Raw genomic sequence first — 20,845 nt, 5'->3', positions numbered from 1 at the left:
GTAGATGGGCTAAATATTTCATTTTCAGTTATTCTTCTTGCAAAATGCTCTTTACAAAGCCCGGCATCAGCTTCCGTTAAAAATATTGCAGAATCAAGACTCCTAGTCTTATTTATGAGCTTCATGACAGCAAAGCATGTTTGTTTGTTTTTTAATTTTCAGTACAAAAGAATGAAATGATCCCAACAGCATGAGCCCTGTAAGAGAACTGAGTGCCATAGATAGATTCAGTCTATCAAGGAGAAAATCTTAGAAGAATGGGTTTTGATTCTTGATCATAGGTTTTTTTACTTCTTAAAACAAAAATCCAAGTAAAGCAAATTTAATGAAGAGAAAAAAAGAGAAACCAGTATATTTCAGTTTTACATTAATAATGGCAGCTATTTCTTTTTGATTTGAAAAGCAAAACTCTTAGGGATACAGACTTTTGTACAGGAGCCGGCGGGTCTCCTGAACTTACTGGGTGGGCCACACAGCAGTTCCAGACAAAAAGGGGAGGTAATCACTGCCAAAGCCATGATGCTTTCTGGGAGATAGACATGGGAAAAATTGGAAAAAAAACCAAGCACACAATAAAACATTTAGGGAACTGTGGTGATTGACCTGCAGATGTAATCACTGTAAAAATGAAAGTCAAAAAATTCAGATTTTAGATGCTTTCCCTGTTTTTACTTTGTGTAATTTTTGTTTTCATCTTAATATCAAGAGTTCCTTTACTTTTAACCCTGGGATTATAAAATAGCTTGTGGAAAAGTAAGTTAATGGTCTTCTTTTGAAAGTTAAACTCTTTTGATTAATAAAAATTGAAATTAGAGAGGATTCTATTGTTAACAGTTCTCAAAGACAGCCTAGTCTTAAGATCTAATAAGTACTATTCTTCAATTATGCTTTCTAATATTCTCATTCAAATATGTGTGTACTTTATCTGACTATAAAAGGTAGTCTTCGATCTAGGAAGTTTGCCTTTCTAAATTTTTTAACCAACCAATAATGCCATTGAATTCTTTTAGTGTGTTGCAAAATATTATTCCAAATTTTAGCTGTACTTTTCATTAGTCAGTATTAATTATGATTGTTGTTTTCAAATGGTAAACTAGCTACTAGGTATAATTGCCTCGTTTTGGAATTGAAAACTCTCCCATTCTCTATTGCCCAAAGGAAAAACAAGTGCAAAGATACAATGAATATCTCCAATTCAATGTATAAAGGGCTTTCTGGAGATCATATTAGGCTGTTAATGATTTTTAGGAAAAATAACATGTCTGCTAGTGTCAGTTTTATTTTAAATATATTTTACATTTCTTCATCTTTGGTTGCTCGTGCTGCAGGCTATGTACTAACACTTTCCTATCATGAAATTATGTTGTCTAATTGTGTTATGCTTTAATCTGATAGCTTTTGGGAATCTACACACCTTCCTTTCAGACCTCGAAGAATACAGTAATTATTACTGTGTAGGCTAGAGATTAGAAATGTACATTCACACAATTTTCTGAGTTTTATCACTAACTGCAGTGTGAAAATGAGTTAACTTTTTAATGTTGGCCACTGAGTAGCTTTGTGACCTGGACTTAGTCTTCTTTCCTTGGCTTCAGTTTCTACAAAGTGAGTGTTTGGACTAGATTGTTTTGTAGCACCAGCCTTTGGTAGTCTCTAGTTAAATAATATCTATTGAATATCATATTATTTTGTTCTATTGTGATTGTGCACAAACTGAATTATGTGAATGTTCTAACCAAGAATGCTTTTTATTATCAGTTTTGTCTTTTAAAGGAGTGGGTCTTAAAATTATATACATTACAGTTTTTTAAAATTAATTGCAAAACCCTGAATATAATTTACCCAGATTTTTGAGAGAGCTAGGAAGAAAATATATCTTAAATGGCATTTCGTTTATATAACTGTTCTGTTAATAGTCCTGGGGAAAATATGTGGCAGGTATAGTAATTTCCCATTTGATAAATCATCGCTTGGCTTCTGCCAGAGGAATTTCTGGGAACTGAGTCCTCTGAAGCATTGGGAGCTGCATGCTATTTGTGAAGTTTATCTGTTCCAGAGACAATGCTAAATGTATCATGAAAATTATGTCCCGTGATCCTGCTGGAGTTTGGATGTTGAATGTCCACCAATTGCTCATGTGTTAAAGGCTTGGTCCCTAGAGTGACACTTTTGGGAGGTGGTGGGAGGTACTTAGGTTATTGGGGATATGCCGCTGAATGAGATTTACGACTGTAGTTTCTTCTTCTTCTCCTTTCCTGCCTGCACCAGGGTGAGTTTTCTCTCTCATGTGCTTCCTGCCCTTGGCATCCAACACTGCTACCTGAAAGAAATGGATCACTTGCTTGTGGACTGGAACTTCTAAAGCCATGAGTTAAAATTAATTGTCTCTAAGTCAGTTATCTTAGATATTTAGTCAAGGTGGTGCAAAGCTAACAAATACAGAAAATTGGTACAAGGAGTTGGGGTCTTTGACTATAGCCAAGCCGGAGATGATAAGCAGGAGCCTTTGGAAGTGGTGTTTAGAAAACTTTAGAGAAGCGGCCTGTAGAAAGCTGAGAAGGCTGAAACTGTAACTTAACAGGCTTTTCTGACAGTAGTTCCGAAGACCAGCATGCTGATAGGAAGGTGGGCAATAAAGGTCAGGCTAATGAGCTCTCAGATGGAAATTAGGACTCTATGGGGAACTGGACTGGAGATCACCTACATTACATCATGGCACAGAATTTGGATGCACTTTGTTTTTGCCTTGAGACTTTGTGGGAGGCTGAGTTTAAAGGTGATTGATTAGTTTATCTTGTGGTGGAAATTTCAAGGTAACAAAGCAGTCAGGCTATGGCATAGGTATTGTTGGCTCCTTTTACTCAGCTTTACAGTGAGAATTGGATGCAAAGAGGGGAAATGTGGGCAGATTTGAAAAAAAAAAAAAAAAAAAAGCAACTTGGCCAGAAAAGGAGCATGTATAATGGTATGGGTAAGGATAACGGTGCAGGTAAGGACAGTATAGTTGCTAACACCAATAAAAGAAGCCAAGTGTGTCACACAGGGACTATAGGAAAGATACCTCAAGGATATCTCAGAAGTTGTCAAGGCCACCACCATCACAAGTTCCAAGGTGTAGAAATGCAAAGTTGTTTTAAACATGTTCCTTCCGTAGAGCAGAATCATTTCAGAGAAGAGCCCTGGGGTACACTGTGTACTCAGATTTGTCTAGGGATTTGTTTCTCTGTTGGAGCCAATTCTGATCATTGCAGTCATGATTCAAGCAGGCTCAGGTACCAGTTTCATTAACAGCAGACCTTGGTGTCATCCACATGATGCTGGTTTTGTAGGCATGCAGAATGCACGAGTTAGGGGATCATGATGGCTTGCAGCAGAATTCCAAAGGTATGCTTCAGAGGCCGGGTCATGTGCTATAGTTCAGAGTTTATGCAGCCAGCTCCTGGCAATGTGTGACATTGTGAAACTGAAGCCAAAGTTGCAACTGAGAATCCAGGACATTAGAGATGCTAGGAGCATGCATGCATGGATGCCTGCCAAGCGAAGCTGTGTGGTTTGCAGCTGGCAAGCTGTATGGGTGGGGATGCTGAAGCCCTTGGGAGCCCTCGTCCTGACACCATGTACCCTGATGCCAGACATGGGGATTTAAGATTTAATGTTTGTTCTGCTGAGTTTAAGTCTTGGTTTGGGAAGATTCCTCCTTACTGTTTTCCTACTCTTCCCATTTACAGGAGGAATACTTACCTGTGCCAGTTGTGCCATTGTATCTTGGAAGTATGGAAATGCCTCTTTCACTTTTTTGCAAAGGTTCACAGCTGAATTTGTCTTGAATCTGAATGGAAACTTTGGACTTGGGCTTTTGAGGAATACTGGAAGTTAAAAATTTAGAGATTCTTGGGAATGGGCTAAATGCACTTTGCAACATGGGACAGACATGTACCTTTGCATGCTAAATGTCCCAGTGTTCCCAAGTGACCCATATCTTAATGGGGCACCAGGGTGGCACTGTTGAGATGTGGTAAAACCTTCAGGAAGTGGATCCTCTTGGGAGGACTTAGGTCACTGGAAGGTGTGCTCCTCAAGGGGATTCTGGTACCCTAACCCCCTCCACTTCTCTTTCTCTCCCCCCACCCTCTATCTGTCTTTCTCCCCCCTTCTTCCCCACTTCATGTCCTTCTTGGCATGAGGTACCTTGAGACTTTGTGGGAGGCTGAGCTAACAAATGCTTGCTCTGCTCTGCTTCTCCACCCCCATTGCAATAGGTCTCCTGCAATCATGGATGAGACTAGAAGCCAAACTTAACCTTTTTTCTTTACAAATTAATTATCTCAGACATTGTATTACACTGACCTGTTCAAATCATGTGATATTAGCCAGCATGTAGAAGACCTAGGAACAGAACCACACACACACACGTAAACACACAGACACAGGGGAACACTCCACAAATGCTGTGTCAGTGAAGCTCTCCAAGCTGAACTCTGCCTCTGCAGAGGGAAAACACCTCAGAGCATCATGTTGTCATGTGACTCAGCTATCTGGAGAGAAGCGGTAGCCTTGCTTTGTCTTTTGTGGCCTGTGATTGAAGAGATGGCACCTCAGGGACCAGGGAGGGCCACCTCAGCCAGCCCTGGCCTTGGTCTCTCTGTCTCTCTTTGAATCTATCACTTTGTAGCCTGTACTTCTGTCTTCTCTCTGCAAAACAACACTATGATCTCTTAGGGTAGTTTCTTTTCTCTGAAACCTAAAGGCAGATGCAGTTGGGTATCAGAATATTGCATCATTCTTGCATTTTGGATCAATTTCTTTCAAATCCTAGTCAAAGGAAAAAAACCAAGCATTTTCCTAATCTGGGTGATTGCAACATGTGGAGACACAATGTAGGATAATTTTGCAGTGTTACAGATGGTCGTTAACAGTGAACTTGGCTGGGACTTGAGGGAGGATTAGCTCGGCGCATCTGTTGATCCATCCATGCATCCATCCATCCATCCACCCACTCATCTATTCATCCATCCATATCCATCCCATGTTACCGATAAATATTTAAGAAATATGTATCTGTCTCCATTGATGCTTCCTTGAGTTAGCTACCATTTATTTAAACAATTAGCGTGCTGTGCTGCATACAACTAACTTCTTGTGTGCAGAATCAGGAAGTCTGGAGTAGGTCTTCACCGTCCTGCCTTTGTCCCCACGAGCACCATCCATTTCCACACCTTCTCTGGATGCAATACAGGGCGCAGGCCGATGAGATGAGTCGTGGCACACTTTGGGCATCACTGCTGTCAGATTTGTCCAGGAAATAAAGTGTGATCATCTTGAAAAGAATCAGGTTCTTCCATGATTTGTTTTAAAAGACAATTACACTTTAAATTCAAAAGAAGACACACCCAGAACCCTCACAGTCCAGGCACTGCCCCTGTTTAGGCTTGGATGTGACAGACTGGACAGTTTAGGCCAGGTAATTTTTGTTGTGAGGCCTGCCTTGTGCATCATAGGATGTTTAGCAGCATCCCTGGTCTCTGCCCCATAGGCATTTGTGGCATTGTCCCCAGTAATGACAACCAAAGGTGTCACCAGGTCTTGTCCTTGGAAAGTGGGGTGGGGAGAGAGGCATGCTCACCCTGAATTGAATTGAGAATATCTCAATTAGAAAGTTAAAGTAAGTTCTGGAATCCTTTCATCATTCCCACAAAGAGAGGACAAAGCCACCTGTATCTACGTACCCAGTGTTTCTGGAGCTCTGACACCTCGCTCTGGCACTGTGCTAAGTCACCAGGTGCAGTCGCTGCTCACAGAGGGCTCATGGTGTGGCCTGGGAAGGAGACAGGGATGGATAATCGTACGTCAGGGAACTAACAGGGAGAATAGTGAGTTGCATTAATGGAACGTATGTAGATCCATCAGATACTTGCCACGCTTGTTACTTTTCAGATGACTCCTCTGAGGTCCTGCGGACATGGGTGTGTCCTAAATGGGACACCACAACATTCTTTGCTCATCTGCCCTCCTATATCCCTTGCTCAAGTTGCTTCCTGCTGCTTCCAGAGAGACCTGCCCCAAGGAAGCCGTGCTGGATGCTTCAGCTCTGACTGATGTCTGTCTGCTCAGCTCCTGTCCTGAAATGCAAGGTCTCATCCACACAGTCTAGGGCCAAACGACATGCTGGGCTGTGCTGTTTGATCCCGTTTCCCACTCAAGGATCTCATTGCTCATGTGCACCGTGGGCTCTCTGAACGTGGAAAACAAATGTTGTACTGGATGGGTTGCTCCACGTAGTTTGAGCACTGCTTGTTGTTGACGTGCAAAATTAAGCGTGGGAGGAGAATGCACAAGTGTTAGGAAAAACAAGTAGAAGGTGAAATGAAATTTAAAAGAAAACCTAAAGCTAGGAGTGAGACGTGTTTGGCCTTGTGACGGGTGCGTTTTCTACCTGACAGACTTCTGGTGTTGGAGAGCTCCGAGCATTCCTCCTCTATGCTTCCTCTGCGGCTTGTGGTTGCTGAGTCCCTGAGCTCTCCTGCAGTCATTTGCCACACAGTATCTTTTCCCTCCCTGGGCTGTCAGGTATCTTTCACTGCAGTGTCCTATAGAAATCTTGTAATACCCTGCCTGGCCTGGCGTATAGCGCGTCCTTAATTAAAATATGAACAACTCACAGAATTTAAGCAAGGACACGATCTTCTTGGTCACAAAAAGCTGCTTCCTTGTTACTTGTACAAAACTCTTATTAATTGGAAAAACTAAAGGACAACGAAGAAATCCAGGACCTAGTAGGAAGCCATTTGTTTGTTTTACTTAAATATTGCTCGAAGTGGCCAGGGATAGTGGTGCATACCTGTAATTCTAGCCACTAGGGAGGCTGAGACAGGGGGATCATAAGGTGGAGCCCAGCCTGGGCAACTTAGCTAACCTTTGTCTTAAAATAAAACTTAAAAAGGGCTGGGAGGGTAGCTCAGTGGCAGAGTATCGGTCTAGTATGCTTGAGGTCTGGATTCGATCCTCAGCAACACACCCCAGACCCCTGCCTCAAAGGAAAGGATCAAACGTGGAAAGATAACATAGCTGGCCTTCCTCTCCCCATCCACCGCTTACTGAGGAGCAATGAGCTGCCAAAGCATCCATAAGAGATTTGTGTTTGTGTCAGTGGAAGGGACTCCCTTGCACTTCAAGTTAAGTGATGTGGAGACAAAAGCAGAACATGAGGCAATAGAGCATTTTTTGTGTTTCGTTCCCAAGATTTCTTAGTGTATTTTGTCTCTACAGAAGGATGAGTTTGGTCTTGGCAGATATGTGCAGCAGCTAGGCAGAGCAGCCAAACCCAGACACAATGGCGATCATTTCTCCATCAGATTTCATCGGGAAGCACCTAGGAGCTGAAGGCTCTGGGATTTACCTTTCTCACAGAAGATCTCAATCGGGACTCTTTTGACTTTGAAGCAAAAACTGTAGCTCAGGGGATGCCATTGTGTACCCAGGCACGATGGTATGTAGGTTTTCTTTTACTCATCACTCTAACCTTGCAGAATAATCACTATTACCTGACTTTAAAGATGAGGAAATTAAGATTCTTTGGGTCAAAGTTGTATAGCAAAAGGATGGCTTATCAGATTGTGAATTCAAATCTGACTTTAGAGTCCTAATTCACTTGCTAGCATGCAACCTTCCAGGAGAGAAGAGCTGAGCAGACAATATTTAGGCCAGTAGCCTTCTTAGTTTCCTCTGGCTGTGTCAGGAGCTATATTTAATTAAAAAGATTAAATACATTTCAAATATTTTACAGTAGAAGATAATACTAAACAAATAATCACCTGAAAGATTTCACTCATTTTTTTTATAGTAAGGTCTTTCCCCAAGGGGCTTTAAAAATAGTTTTATTAAAGTATAATTTACATGCCATAAAATTCACTTATTTTAAATATACACTTCAAAAATTTTTAGTAATTTATAGGCTCATGAAACCATCACCATAATCCATTTTTAGACTTTTTTTTTTCAATGAACCCCAAAACATCCCTAGTGCTTTAAAGGACTTTTTTGCTCTAGAATTTCTAACATGTATTTGGGATGAAAGAGATAAAGGAGGAGGAGCTAGAAGAAGATAGGTGGAAAGGAAACAGTGGGCTCAATAATAAAGAACAGGGAGTATTCCAGGGAATTGTACAGTAGAAAGAGGTTTGGAAATGATTTGATTGATTCTTTTTTGGTACCGGGGATCAAACTCAGGACCTTGCACTTTCGAGGCAGGCGGTGGAACCACTGAGCTAAATCCCTGGCTCTGATTTAGTCTTTATTTTATAGATGACGAAGAGAAGGGGTGAAGTCAGGACTCAACTGAGCTGTTGATGAGAGAAGAGATCACCCCTTTGTGTGGAAACGGGCAGCTGTGGGTTAACTGAGTTGTTAGGAAGCTATGAGTTAACTGGGTAACTCTGTGCTTTGTAGGATGTACCTGAGCAGGCACTGCAACTTCTATAATGTGTCACCAAAGAAGTGTAATGCACTCAGAAGGCCCCGCCAGAGTTCTTTGCTTACCCCTTCTCCACTCCTCTACTTTGAGCTTGTTCTATTCCCAGGGAAACTCCCATGGAGTTAAGCTTCACGGATGTAAAAAGAGGTTTATAAAGAAGTGCAAACTTCTATTCGGGGCTCCTGAGACTGACAGGAATCACTTGCGGAGCCACCGGCATTAAAGGCTGCTTTTTGCTCTTATCTTCATGTTAAGAGTGGTCTGTATGGGGTCCTTACAGTTTCCTACTTCATTGGTAAATGTTTTCTGACTCTTCGCATATTTCCCACCACAATGCAAAGGAAAACATCCTGAGACTTCGTAGGTCCGAACAACCAGTTTTTATTCTGCTCACAACTGTTTGATCTGAAAGGGACATGCTTGCTCATTTGTCTGTGACCAGTGTGAAATCTGCTGAGAACTCCTGGGCTGGAGCATCCATTTCCAAGACAGTGTCTTCACTCTTGTGCTCCTGCCTCAGTGCTCTGGGCTCCCTCACCATGTGGCATCTCAGTCACTAGCATCTCTCCGTTTGGCTTGAAGTTGGTAGTTTCAGGGTTGTTACAGCTCTTACGTGGAGTGGACTCCAAGAGAGAGGAAGCTGCAGCCACCTGGCCAGTGACAGTCTGTGCTCAGAGTTCATGTAGGATCACTTCTGCCGTGTCTTATTGGCTAAAGTAGTCCTGTATTCAAGGGCATTGTGAGATAGTCACTGCTTCATGACCTCAAGGGCCACATGGGAGAAGAACACCTGGGTTGGGATATTCTTTTGGGTCCATGTCTATAAAATATAGGAAGTAAGAGCAGAACTAAGTAGGCAAAGTGCACTGAGACATCTAGTGACATTCAGACCTAGGTCTTTCTTGTGCTTGTGTAATAGTAATTGTCTTCTAGGACAAAATTCAAACTCCATATCCAATCCTGGAAGCACACACCCCCAACTCGCTCACATGGATTTTACTCCCTACCTTTAACAAAAAATCTCACTGCTTCCCAAACATACTATATCTCCTTTGCATACGTGTTTTCCTTCTTCTAAGTCTTCAGCTGTTTCTCCTCTAACCAGCACCTCTTGCCCATCCCGTTAAACTCAGCTCAACCTTGCCACATTGCTCTGGAAGCTGTCCCTGAAGACTGGCTGCAGCGGAGATAATTTCTGTAGGATTCCTAAGGTGGATGTAGGGAGAAAGAAATAAAAAATGAGGGATTAGAGAAAAGGTGGAAAGGACAGAGCAGGTTAAATAATAAATAGAAACGGCATTCCTGGGAAATGTAGAGCAGAGAGAGGCTTAGAAGTGATTTAGTCAAGACCTTTATTTCAAAGATGAGGAAGAGAAAGTTAGATGATACCCATGTTTGCTTTTCTCTTTGAGTATACCCAAGCTGTACTCAGGTTTTGTGGTTTTGTTCTGCTTGGGCAGTGATATCGCAAGAATAGGAAGTTTTTCTCAGGCTGATAACTTCTGTGGGGCTTGGCATGTACCGTGCTTCTTATAAGGCCACATTGAGCGAATACATTTATATGTACCAGATCCATAGAGGGGTAGAATCCCCTGTGCACTTGTATATTGGTGGTGTCATCCTTCAGTGTGGCTGCTCTAACCAAGATGTGAAGCAAAGCCGAGTTCCGTATAGTAGACACTACACATTTGGCGTTCAGTTTGATGGACTGTGTTTATCCTCTTACTGACTCAGTCACTTTGTGGCCCATGGTCTTTGGTTCAGTCCCCAGAACTTCAGTGAAGGAAGAAGGGTAAATCACGGAGGCATCGATACACAATTACTCCACGATAGCTGTCTTGGTCCTTTTCCTGTTGCTATCGCAAAATACCTTCTATATTAGAAGGCTGGGTACCTTCTAATGAAAAGAGGTTTATTCAGCTCATGGCATGGAGGTTGAGAATCCAGTATCAGGACGTGTTACATGTTTGGTCTCTGGTGAGGGCCTCATGGTGGATGCCATCCCAATGGCAGGAATGCCCACAGAAAAGATCACATAGCAAGACAGGAAGCCAAAGAGATTCAGGGCCATCCCTGCTCTTTTTACAACAACTTGCTCTAAAGAAAAACAAAACAAAAAAGAAACAACAACAACCCTGTTTTCTGAAGACAGTGACCTGATCACCTTCCACGAGACCCCACCTCTGAATATCACACCGAGGACCACACTTCCCACACATGAAACTGGATGATATGTGCAGACCACATGCAAAGCACAGGAAGAGCTAATAGCCATTGTCATTTACAGACCACGAAACTGGGGCACCTAGGGGAGGAATTCTGCAATCCTGGAGCCAACTCACAGTTTTTTACATGTCCCAGCATATTATGCAACCTTCCCAGAGCCAAAAGATGAACATGTTGTAAGAAATTCTGCATAAATTTCTTGAAAGAGGCCATCTGCCTCATGCTGTCACTTCCAGGCCCCAGTGACATCGTGTGTGTCACCAGGAGAATATGTCACAAGTGCCACCTGTGTGAACTCAAGAGGGAAAGTAGTTTCTTTCAGTGGAAATTCTGCTCAGAAGCAAGGTTGGAAACAGAAATAGTCTGGTGAGAGTTTTAATGAGCTGCTTTAGCAAAGGTAGTTTTCAACTCCTTGTGGAAAGAACAAATAAATCCAGTTAGAGTCACCTGCTAATTACTTCCATGGAACTCACCTGAGAAGCCAGTGTTTAAACACAATACTGACTATTGAGAGGAACAAAGAAAAAATGCACCATACACAGATGCACACTTTTTAAATAATATGGGACAAAATCAAATTACTAAGACTAACTCTATCAGACAAGCAACACTTGGGGAGAATTTCTCTGATTTAAAATGATGAACAGCATCTGCTTTGGTTATGAGGAATGATTAAAACAGGGAGGGAGAAGGCAGCACTCGCTCTTGAGGACTGAAGAGCTAAAAAACATTCCTCATGAAACATTTGAACTGAACTAATAAGTCTCTGACAAGTAGGAAAATCTATAATGCTTGAGACTATTGAACAAGAGATAACTTTGAGAGATGAGTTATGGATATCTTGAAAGAATTGGAGGGGAAACAACAGAGGAACAAATATACGTTTTCTGGTGGGAAATCCAGACTCTGTGACATTCTTTATGTGGCCTCCTGTAGCTGCTAAAGCCATGCGTATTGGGCTGTTTAGATAGAGCTTTTTCCTATTAACACGCAGTGATTCCAGGGATTTCTCTCAGACTTGATCTTCCAACTGATCTTATTCTTTGTGGGAAAATGTTTTATACCTGCTATTGTTTTACTCTGTCATCTTCCTGTGCATCAGGAGACTGCCAGATGGGAGTGGCTATGGAATTCACTCCCCTATTCCCAAAGATTTGGTGTCCTAAAGGACAGACATCATTCAAGAATTTTTCTGAGTAGACCTTTCTCTGAAGAGCTCATCTCACTCTTGGAATGAGTTTTCTGGTCTCTGGCCTTTCAGTGATATTTCTTCCCACTAGAATTTCCTGGGTTCTGCTTGTTTTGACCCTCATTCAGTAACCAAACCCTGACTTTGTACTAATTTCTTCTTTTCTTAGAATTAAATTTTGGAGTTTTCCTGTTTTATCAAATCACTCTGGCCCTGACTTAGTATATTCTAGGTCCCATTGCTTCTCATGTGTCCTTGGGCCAGATTTGCCTTTATCCTAATGTGACTAGGACTTTCTTTTCCCTGAATACTACTACTCATATACTCCATTTCTTCTTGAGTCAGTTTTGGTTAAGTTTGTCATGAAAATTACCTACTTCGTCTATGCCTACCTGGGACTCAGGCCCATGGTACCGGACACATTTCTCAAGAATCCCAACAAAACCCGACACTAATGCCAGTGTTTCTTCTTCCTGAGCCACACTCCACACCAAGGACATCACCGTAGTTCCAGGACATGCCTTGCCTAATCTCTGGGACTTCTTGGTGCCTGGAAGCAAAATTTTTATTGGCATTCTGTGTTGTGTCCAATAGCATGAAATCCTCACACCATTTCTTAGTATACCCAAGAAGCTGCCCACCCTGCTTTTTCCTTTCCTGTGTTTATGTGGTCTAGTGCCAGGCATTTTCACTAAATAAATTGATGGTTCATGGTCAAGACAGTGTCTCTCAAAGGATGTGCATTTCCAGTGGCCGAGAGAGCGGGAGTAGAGATTGTCTCACAGGAAAAAGTGGGTCCAGAGGATTTTCTTTTGATTCTTGCAGAAATTGCACCCAATGATCTGGATGTTTGTTTTTTTCTTTCTCATATCGGTGAAATAAAATAAGATGAATATTACCTGATTGGTGTTCATTTTAAATGAATGGTCTCTTTTATTTTATTTATTTATTTATTTTTCCATATTGAGTTTACTGGTACATTTTAGGTATACAGTACAGTTACATTCATCATTGGGATCCTGTACCTGTACATGACAGGTCTCGGTTCTCATTTTTTCCCCCTACCCCTGCCCTGCCTTCACTCCCTCCTCCCTTCCCTATTTATAAAAACTTTATTTCCATTTTTTCATTTTCTCATATTTTTTTCTGTGAACAAAAACAAAAAAAACCCCTTTTTTTTTTTACTGATACTTTCTTGCTTCTAGTTTAGGTTTAGAAGTTAAATTTGGGGAAAATGATTACCTGAACTATAGTGAAGCTTCAAATCCAGAATTCATTTATTTGATTCTTCTTTAATTCTTTTAGGAATAATTTTCAGATATCTTTTTATAAATTCACAACTAAGTAATTTATAATTCTTAGTATTTTTTTATGTGCTATTGTTTTTGCAATTTTTTCTAATTGTTTGCCCTTGTACTAAAATATGATTGATTTTATCTATGGATCTTATATTTTGAGGCTTTGCTAACTTAATTTACTAATTCTATTAGTTTTTCTTATGGAGTCTGTAGGATTTCTATACAGATAAGAATCCCATCCACAGATAGACACCATTTTATATTCCTCCTTTACAGTCTTTATACATTACTTCCTCTTGCTTTATTGCATAGACCAGGACATTCATTTCAAAATTGAATAGACATAATAAGGATGAATATAGTAACTAGTTAAAGAAACGTTTTTTCCCACAATTATGTATGAATCTGCAGTAAGTGTTTCATAGGTTTTTTTTTTTTTCATGTTAAGTTTTCTTTTCCTAGTTTTCATTGTGGGTAGGGGAATGTCAAATTTACTGAATCTATTGAGAAAAATCTCTTGATTCTTTTTTTAGTTTGTTAATGTAGTTGATTACACTGATTGACATAAATGACTTGGGAAAGCTCTGTTCCCCTTTATTTTCTGACTGAGCATATGTAAGATTGATACCACACTTTGTTTAAAAGCTAACATCTGGTGAAATGATCTGGTCCTGGAGATGTTTGCTCGTTTGTTTGAGGCTTTGTTTACATATTCAACTTATTGTACACAGAGCTACTCATATACTCCATTTCTTCTCGAGTCAGTTTTGGTAAGTTTGTCATGGAAATTACCTGTGTCATCTATGCTATTGAATTAATTGGCATAAGTTATTTATAGCATTTTCTTACTATGCTTTTCATCTTTAGGGTCAGTCATTGCATCACATCTTTTTTCAATAAATTGCTATTAATTTTTTTAAAGAAAAGGTCTTATGTCTTAATTATTTTCTCAAGGTTGTTCAGATTTCATCTTTCTCAGACAAAGCAAATTCCTTTTGCATGATTTTATCTCAACTCTCTTGAGTTCATAAAGTTGCTTTTCCAGCAGAGAGGATCTATACCAAACCATGAGATCACTTTTATTAGGCAGCCTTGATAGACACAGCTCTACCGAGAATGAGTATATAAGAACTGGAGTGTTTCAGCTTCATGTTGATTTGATTCCATATTGAAATGTTTCTGCCAGCATTTCCAATGCCAATTTTAGGGACACAATTTAAACAGCATATAAAGATGGCTGAAAATGGGCTTTAGTTCAGTTCATTTTTCTAAAGAAGATACTCCTTCAGAGCAGGTGTTCTCTCTTGTGACCCTGGTGAGTAATCCTGCCTGTTATACTGTAGCACAGCATAAATCATGGTACTACAAATGTATTAACTTATGATTCATACCTGGCCTGCCTTGTGAAAATAAAGATGAAGCGGTACTTTGGACTGGATGCTTTCATGCACACTGAACAGATCTGCTCTCTCTGAGTTCAGCCTGGTGTCCTCCGAGCATGTGTTATTTTCCAGAAGGAAATTGGGTTCTCCATTGAGAAGGTGCCTTAACTCTTTCGGGCAACAAAATGATAGGTTCATTTTCTAAATAGCTTCCTCGAGACCTAAGGGTGTGTAGGCTTTCTCAAGGACTTATCTTACTGGCTAGAAGTGATTTATACAAGTGTTAGACTTTGGGTCTTACTTTGGCTCGGCCTTGTGTCATTTCTTTAAAGACTACCCCTAGCTTTTTATTACATCCTTTCTTCTCTGATGGTAATGCTAAACTTCTGTTAGTCAACATTTTTGTTTTTTTCACAGCAGCATTATCTGTCATTGTTTCACAGAAACCCATGGTAATTGTTGGGGCAATTGTTTATCTCCCAAGAAAAGTGCCTCTTTTGATGTATCAGGTCTGGCCACATTGATTGTATCTTTTTCGAACTGTGGGCTTACTTAGTTCTTCTCTGAACAGTTGTGAATAAAGAGAATATTGAATAGTTTTATGTGAGTTTACCTAATGTATTTCCCAACTTTTATCCCAACTCTTTGAGATTGCTAGCATTCATTTAACAAGATACAACTTCCAGACTAGAGGAGAATTTAGAGACAGCCACTTAAAAAGCTACAGATTGGATTTCACTGGTACTCTGCTGGGCTGCTTTCTTTTTTCTTTCTTTCTTTCTTTCTTTCTTTCTTTCTTTCTTTCTTTCTTTCTTTCTTCCTTCCTTCCTTCCTTCCTTCCTTCCTTCCTTCCTTCCTTCCCTCCTTCTTTTCCTTCCTTCCTTGCTTCTTTCCTTTCTTTTTCTTTTTATTTTTTTGTACTGGGGATTGAACCTGGGACCTTGAGCCTACGAGGCAGGCAGAGGAACCACTGAGCTAAATCCCCAGCCCTATGCTGCTTCCTTCACAAGTGGAATTTTTTCCATTTCTACCACTTCTTAGACAGGTATAATTGTGCCCATTTTGCTTTTCCTTTCAGATACAAGATTTGTCTGTTTAAGCAGGCAGAGAAGGGTGAGAGCAGACATAAGTTTTAGAGAGACATAGGCTTTGGAAGCAGAGATCTGGGTTTGAACTCTCCCTCTTGGCCTCCCTGGTGGTCTGGCCAGAGCAGGACTTACCTGTAGCAGTGATGGGATGGAGATGGGGAGTATGCTGAGAATCTGTGTGTTTCAGGGCTTTACTGGGTGTGTTCAGACTTGTGGCAAAGATGAGGAGGATCACTGTTCAGCTTCTGCCACCATGAAACCCACGATCTGTTGCCATAAATGGCTTTGTGGGATTGAACCGAGAAAGTGATGAGTGCTCAGCAGTGGATAGCGGGCCAGGAAAGAGAGATCCTGCTGAACAGTGGAAGGGTATGAAAGGACGGCTTTTTAGAAGAGGTGGCATTACAGCCAGGTCTGACTGGAAAAGAGACGCCGTCAGGTGAGAGAAAAAGAGAAGCTGATTGCACGTCAAAGGAGAGAAAGGAAGGCATTCAAAAGGATCATGCAACGAGCACATGGCATGTAGAAGAGTTAAAAACAAAAACCTCAAACAAACACACACACAAGCAAAAGAACAAATGAAGCTGAATTGGTGGGGTTTCCCCTACCCCTCCTTCCTGCTCTTCTTGCTCTCCCTCCATCACTTCCTTTGACCCTTCAGTGACAAGTATGTGCCAGGTACTGAGGCCGAGTGCTGACCCAGATGCATAGCCTCTCCCCCGAGCCTAGGGTGCAGCTCTCCCACCAGGGAACACAGATGCTGACAGGTAGGGAGCTGGCAGGGCCGTGCAGCTGCAAGGCCAACTAGACAGCTCTGACAGTGGCTGCACAGGCAGCCCTAGAGCTTCCATCCTCAGAATGTCATGGCGCTGCAACGACGGGGACAAATGGAGTTGCTATCATAGCCCAGCAGGATTCTCACACAGTCCAGTGGAAGGGTGAAAAACCTCATGAACCTCAGAGCCATTCTGCTCAGACTCACATGTCAGTTCCAGTACCGGACAAGTTGTTTAGCCTTTCTGCTTTAGCTTACTTAATTCTAAAATGGGAATAAAAGTTTCTCAGTAGACTTATTGTGGAGATTCAAGGAGTTAGTACATGTAACTTCTCAGAAAAAATGCCTGGCATGTATTGGACGTATACCTTTATATATAATGGGACATATATGTGTATATGTATTACTATTAAATTTAAATACTATCTTTAAATTATCTTGAAAGAAGTGCATCAAATGAAGGTGAGCTTCCAAAAGAGGCATTCACTGGTCCCACTTTGGCTAAGAGCTATAGGTACAGTAGTTTGTTGTAGTGAAGGAAGCAGCTTTTCAGGAACATGAGAACCACATACATTCAAACATTCTGGAAATAAAATAATAGTAATTATTTAGAATCAATCTGATCATTGTTACAGTACTTTCTTATCCAAACTTGGCAAGAAAGTTAAATGAACAAACACACACACACACACACACACACACACACAACCATGCAAATACACTCTGAGGTGTCTCTTTAGAGAAAAAGAGTGTGTTGTTTAACCATTGAAAATATCTTACAAACTTAAATCTAGTCCTTGGATACCGTGAAAGAGAAGCCCAAGAAACTCATGTACTTCCATTGTCCCAGCTAATGGTCTATAACACAGCTACTGGAGGCCAAACCCCTAGATAAATTCTGCCTTCTGAGAGCCAGATTGCTGGCTGAGTTTCCTACCGGCCTATAGAAGGCAGAGTTATTTTTCCTGGGGGAAGAATGAGATCGGTCCCTCACTTTGTACATAATGGTAGAAATACACAAAAGTGGTTAATATTGGGCAAAGAAATGTCCAAGATATCAGTGTCCAAAAGGAAATTCTTATACGCATAATTGGATTCAATAATTTTGGTTTCAGGAATGTTTGTCCTCACTAGCTATTCAGTAAAATGAAATTAATTTTAAAGTTCACCAGTATATGAAGAGCATCGATTCACTTTTAACAGATTTGGATATTTGCATCATTATTGTTATTATTTGCATTATGAAGTGATTTCTATTATTATCAGAGTGATACATAACCAAAAAACTTGAACGGATTCATTATAGATTATGTACAATTTATTCATCTTTAAAATAAGCTTTAAATATCCCCAATTACTTCTAATATCCATAACAAAAGATAATTTATATGGTAATAGCAAATAATTAAACTTCCCTGTATACTGTAATTAAGAGTTGTTCTCTTTTTCTAGCTTCCACTTATGATTTTAAACACATTGATTCCAAACTGCTAAGAATTGGAACTTTAAAGCGTTTTAATTTGGTGTCGCCAAGGCAAGTGTGATGCCGCTCAGTTCCTTACTCTTGGTAACTATTCCCTCATTCATTTGTGTCCCTGGCAAGGGGAGCTCCACTGCCTGGGTTAAAAGGATGGTGAAGGAAGTTGAGGTGGCTGCCACCTCCTCCTCCAAGTGGCCACTCCATTTCCTGCGTCCTAGGAAACTCCAGAGCCACATCCATCCACCGCCCTGGTCCTTGCAAACCCGAGCATCCAGCAGATCTAGACAACACTGTGCCCACGGCGGTCATGCAGTCTCGGGTCAGGTCGTTTGCGGGTCTAATGAAAGCTAAGTATAAGGGATTGTACAAACTTAGCTGTTCAAATTTAACTCCACCAATGTTGCAGAACGAACCTAGGTCACCATAAGGGTTACTGGCAGAGGAAAGCAGATCTCAGTGAAGATCACCCTTGGTGAATTCTCCTTGCTCACTGTGGATTGATTACCTGAGACTTCCAGGATGTAGGCACGTGTGTTTGAACATGTGGACCTCCATGTGGAAATCACACACACACACACACACACACACACACACACACACCACCTTCCTCTTGTAGATTTAAAATTATGCGATATTATCTCTCTGATGTGATTAATAAACTGATAAAGCACATAGATTAATAAATTGATAACAATGCACAGAAATGTGGTAGAATTCATGTAGAATGGATGCCAGCTGTAGGTAGTTTTTTGTTTTTTTGTCTTTTTTTATATTGCTTACCATGTTGTACTTAAGGCAAAGTTTAATGAGCATCAAAACTAAGCCTGTTCAAGGGACATCGACACCTCACATTTCCTTGGTAATCCTCAAATTGAAAATGCTTTACAATTCAAATGCCTGACAACTTGGAATTAATTTATTAGAAAATATGTCAGGAAGCTAAGAGGGGAAAAATACCCTTCAAAATATTTTGAAATATGTTGATCAATTTATAATGGTGAAATAATATCAACTAGTTTATTCAAAGTTGTGAAAGCAAGAACTATTTTTAATAAATGAATTTTCGCACTAAAATGAACAGTAATATATTTCATAGCAAACAACTATTACTGTTTCTTTGTTTTTAAAAGTAAACAGTTAAATGACTTTAGAGTATGAAATATGTCAAATGTATGTTGGCATTTAATATGTAGCAAATGTGGAATAATATATGTGAGTATGCAAGAATAATCCAGATTATCAAATCTAGATTTAAAATGTTACGTGCAGTGTATGTACTTATGTGTGTATGTGAGAGAGAAAGGGAGAGGAGAGAGAGAGAGAGAGAGAGAGAGAGAGAGAGACAGTACAGAGGGATGGAATCATAGCTGAGGGTAGATATGCTTCTTGGGGGTACACACATTCAGACGAGGTAAGACTTTGAGGAAATTTCGGATTCATCCATTAGACACTGAATGGTGACACTCATTTTTAAAAGGACATTCTAAACTGTTTAGGAATTGTCTTGATGATGATGTGCTGCAGCTAGAAATCTTTCCCACAGAGTGGGATTGTGCGAGACATTCTGTTTTTCATTTTCTTACTGGCAAACCATAACAATTCTAGTTTTGCTCCATTTTAAGCAGGAAAAAATTGGCATGACTGATTGATCCTCTCAATTTAATAGTACCTCAAAGGACTTTTGATCATTTGTACTGTAAATACTATCAGATGTTAGGACACCAAATGATTTTCTTCATCGAATAATGTGTGCCAGTATAGTTCATGAGTTTCGAAGATAATCCATTTGCGTACAAATTCTAAATCTTGACAAAAATATTTCATAGATTACCCATTAGACAATAAAAAGCTAGTAATATCTGAGCGTATGAAAGGTACCAATAACAGATAATGTACAATTTTATTAGTTTCCTTATGATTATTCTATTGTTTGATACCTTAAATGAATTTTTCACTGATATTCATATATAACTTATTTTGTTTTGTGGTCCCACATTTTTCTACTGAACAAGGGACAACTCTCCTCCTTTTTAGGAGCCAAATGGATTAAGAACAAAATCAATGACTGATAGAGGAGTCCTTACCGTGTATTATCAGAATGTATTTAATTTCATGCATGCACAAAAGATAATAATGTGATTCTCCAGCACTAAATATTCCTCAGCCACTCACTCTCAGCATCATCGGGAGTAAAACTAGATGCAAGTTTCAGGATGGTGAATTACTGCAAATAATGAAGTTAAGGGAACTCATTAATCTTTATCTGCTTGCCTATTTTCTGTAGCTTGCATGAAGTAGAAATATTCATTTGGGGGCTGACCAGGTTGCAGGGGGTCTGGCATTATGGAGAAAATCATGGGGCTGCGATGCTTTTTCTTTTCTTTTTAAATTATACACAGCACCTTTTCCTTACGTGCCTCTGTTTTTCTTTTAGTGGCAAAGCATTTCTATAACACTGGTTGAGAAAGTGCAGATGATTGCTGTAATCCTAGGATCCCTGTTCTTAATAGCCAGTGTGACTTGGCTTCTCTGGTCAGCCTTCAGCCCCTATGCAGTGTGGCAGAGGAAGGACATCCTTTTTCAAATCTGCTATGGAATGTATGGTTTTATGGACCTAGTGTGCATAGGTAAGACCATGATGTTCAACATTTATGAACTGTCAGTAATCCATTTTTTTTCAGCGATTACCTTCACACCAGGTGGATCTATACATAGAATGTGGTTCACAGTATCTCGGTTTTATGAAGAATTAATTATCTGGGGCTAGGGGAATGCTTTTCTTTAAAAAAATAGCATTTATATTCTGATGTCTGACAAAGTAACAGGATGAAGCGCGTTTAAAGTCACATATTTTGCAACTAAAAGAAAGGAGGGGTTAAAGAAACACTTTGAGGTGAGTGATAGAAGTAAGCCCACTCATTTCTAATGACTAAGAGC

General features: G+C 40.3%; 1 protein-coding gene across 1 annotated transcript in view; it reads left to right on the top strand.

Annotated features, from left to right (window-relative positions):
- Marchf11 (membrane associated ring-CH-type finger 11) overlaps positions 1 to 20,845 on the top strand; it is a 100,647-nt gene that overhangs the window by 58,507 nt on the left and 21,295 nt on the right. Inside the window, exon 2 of the mRNA XM_010631531.2 lies at positions 20,343 to 20,535. Coding sequence (XP_010629833.1) covers positions 20,343 to 20,535 — 193 coding nt within the window. The remainder of the gene's footprint in view (positions 1 to 20,342; positions 20,536 to 20,845) is intronic.

Source organism: Fukomys damarensis, unplaced genomic scaffold, assembly GCF_012274545.1.
Source record: "Fukomys damarensis isolate Sample0158 unplaced genomic scaffold, DMR_v1.0_HiC HiC_scaffold_1, whole genome shotgun sequence".
In the NCBI taxonomy this organism is placed as follows: Eukaryota; Metazoa; Chordata; class Mammalia; order Rodentia; family Bathyergidae; genus Fukomys; species Fukomys damarensis.
Note: the sequence above shows the minus strand (reverse complement) of the source record. Positions and strands in the feature narration are given on the sequence as shown.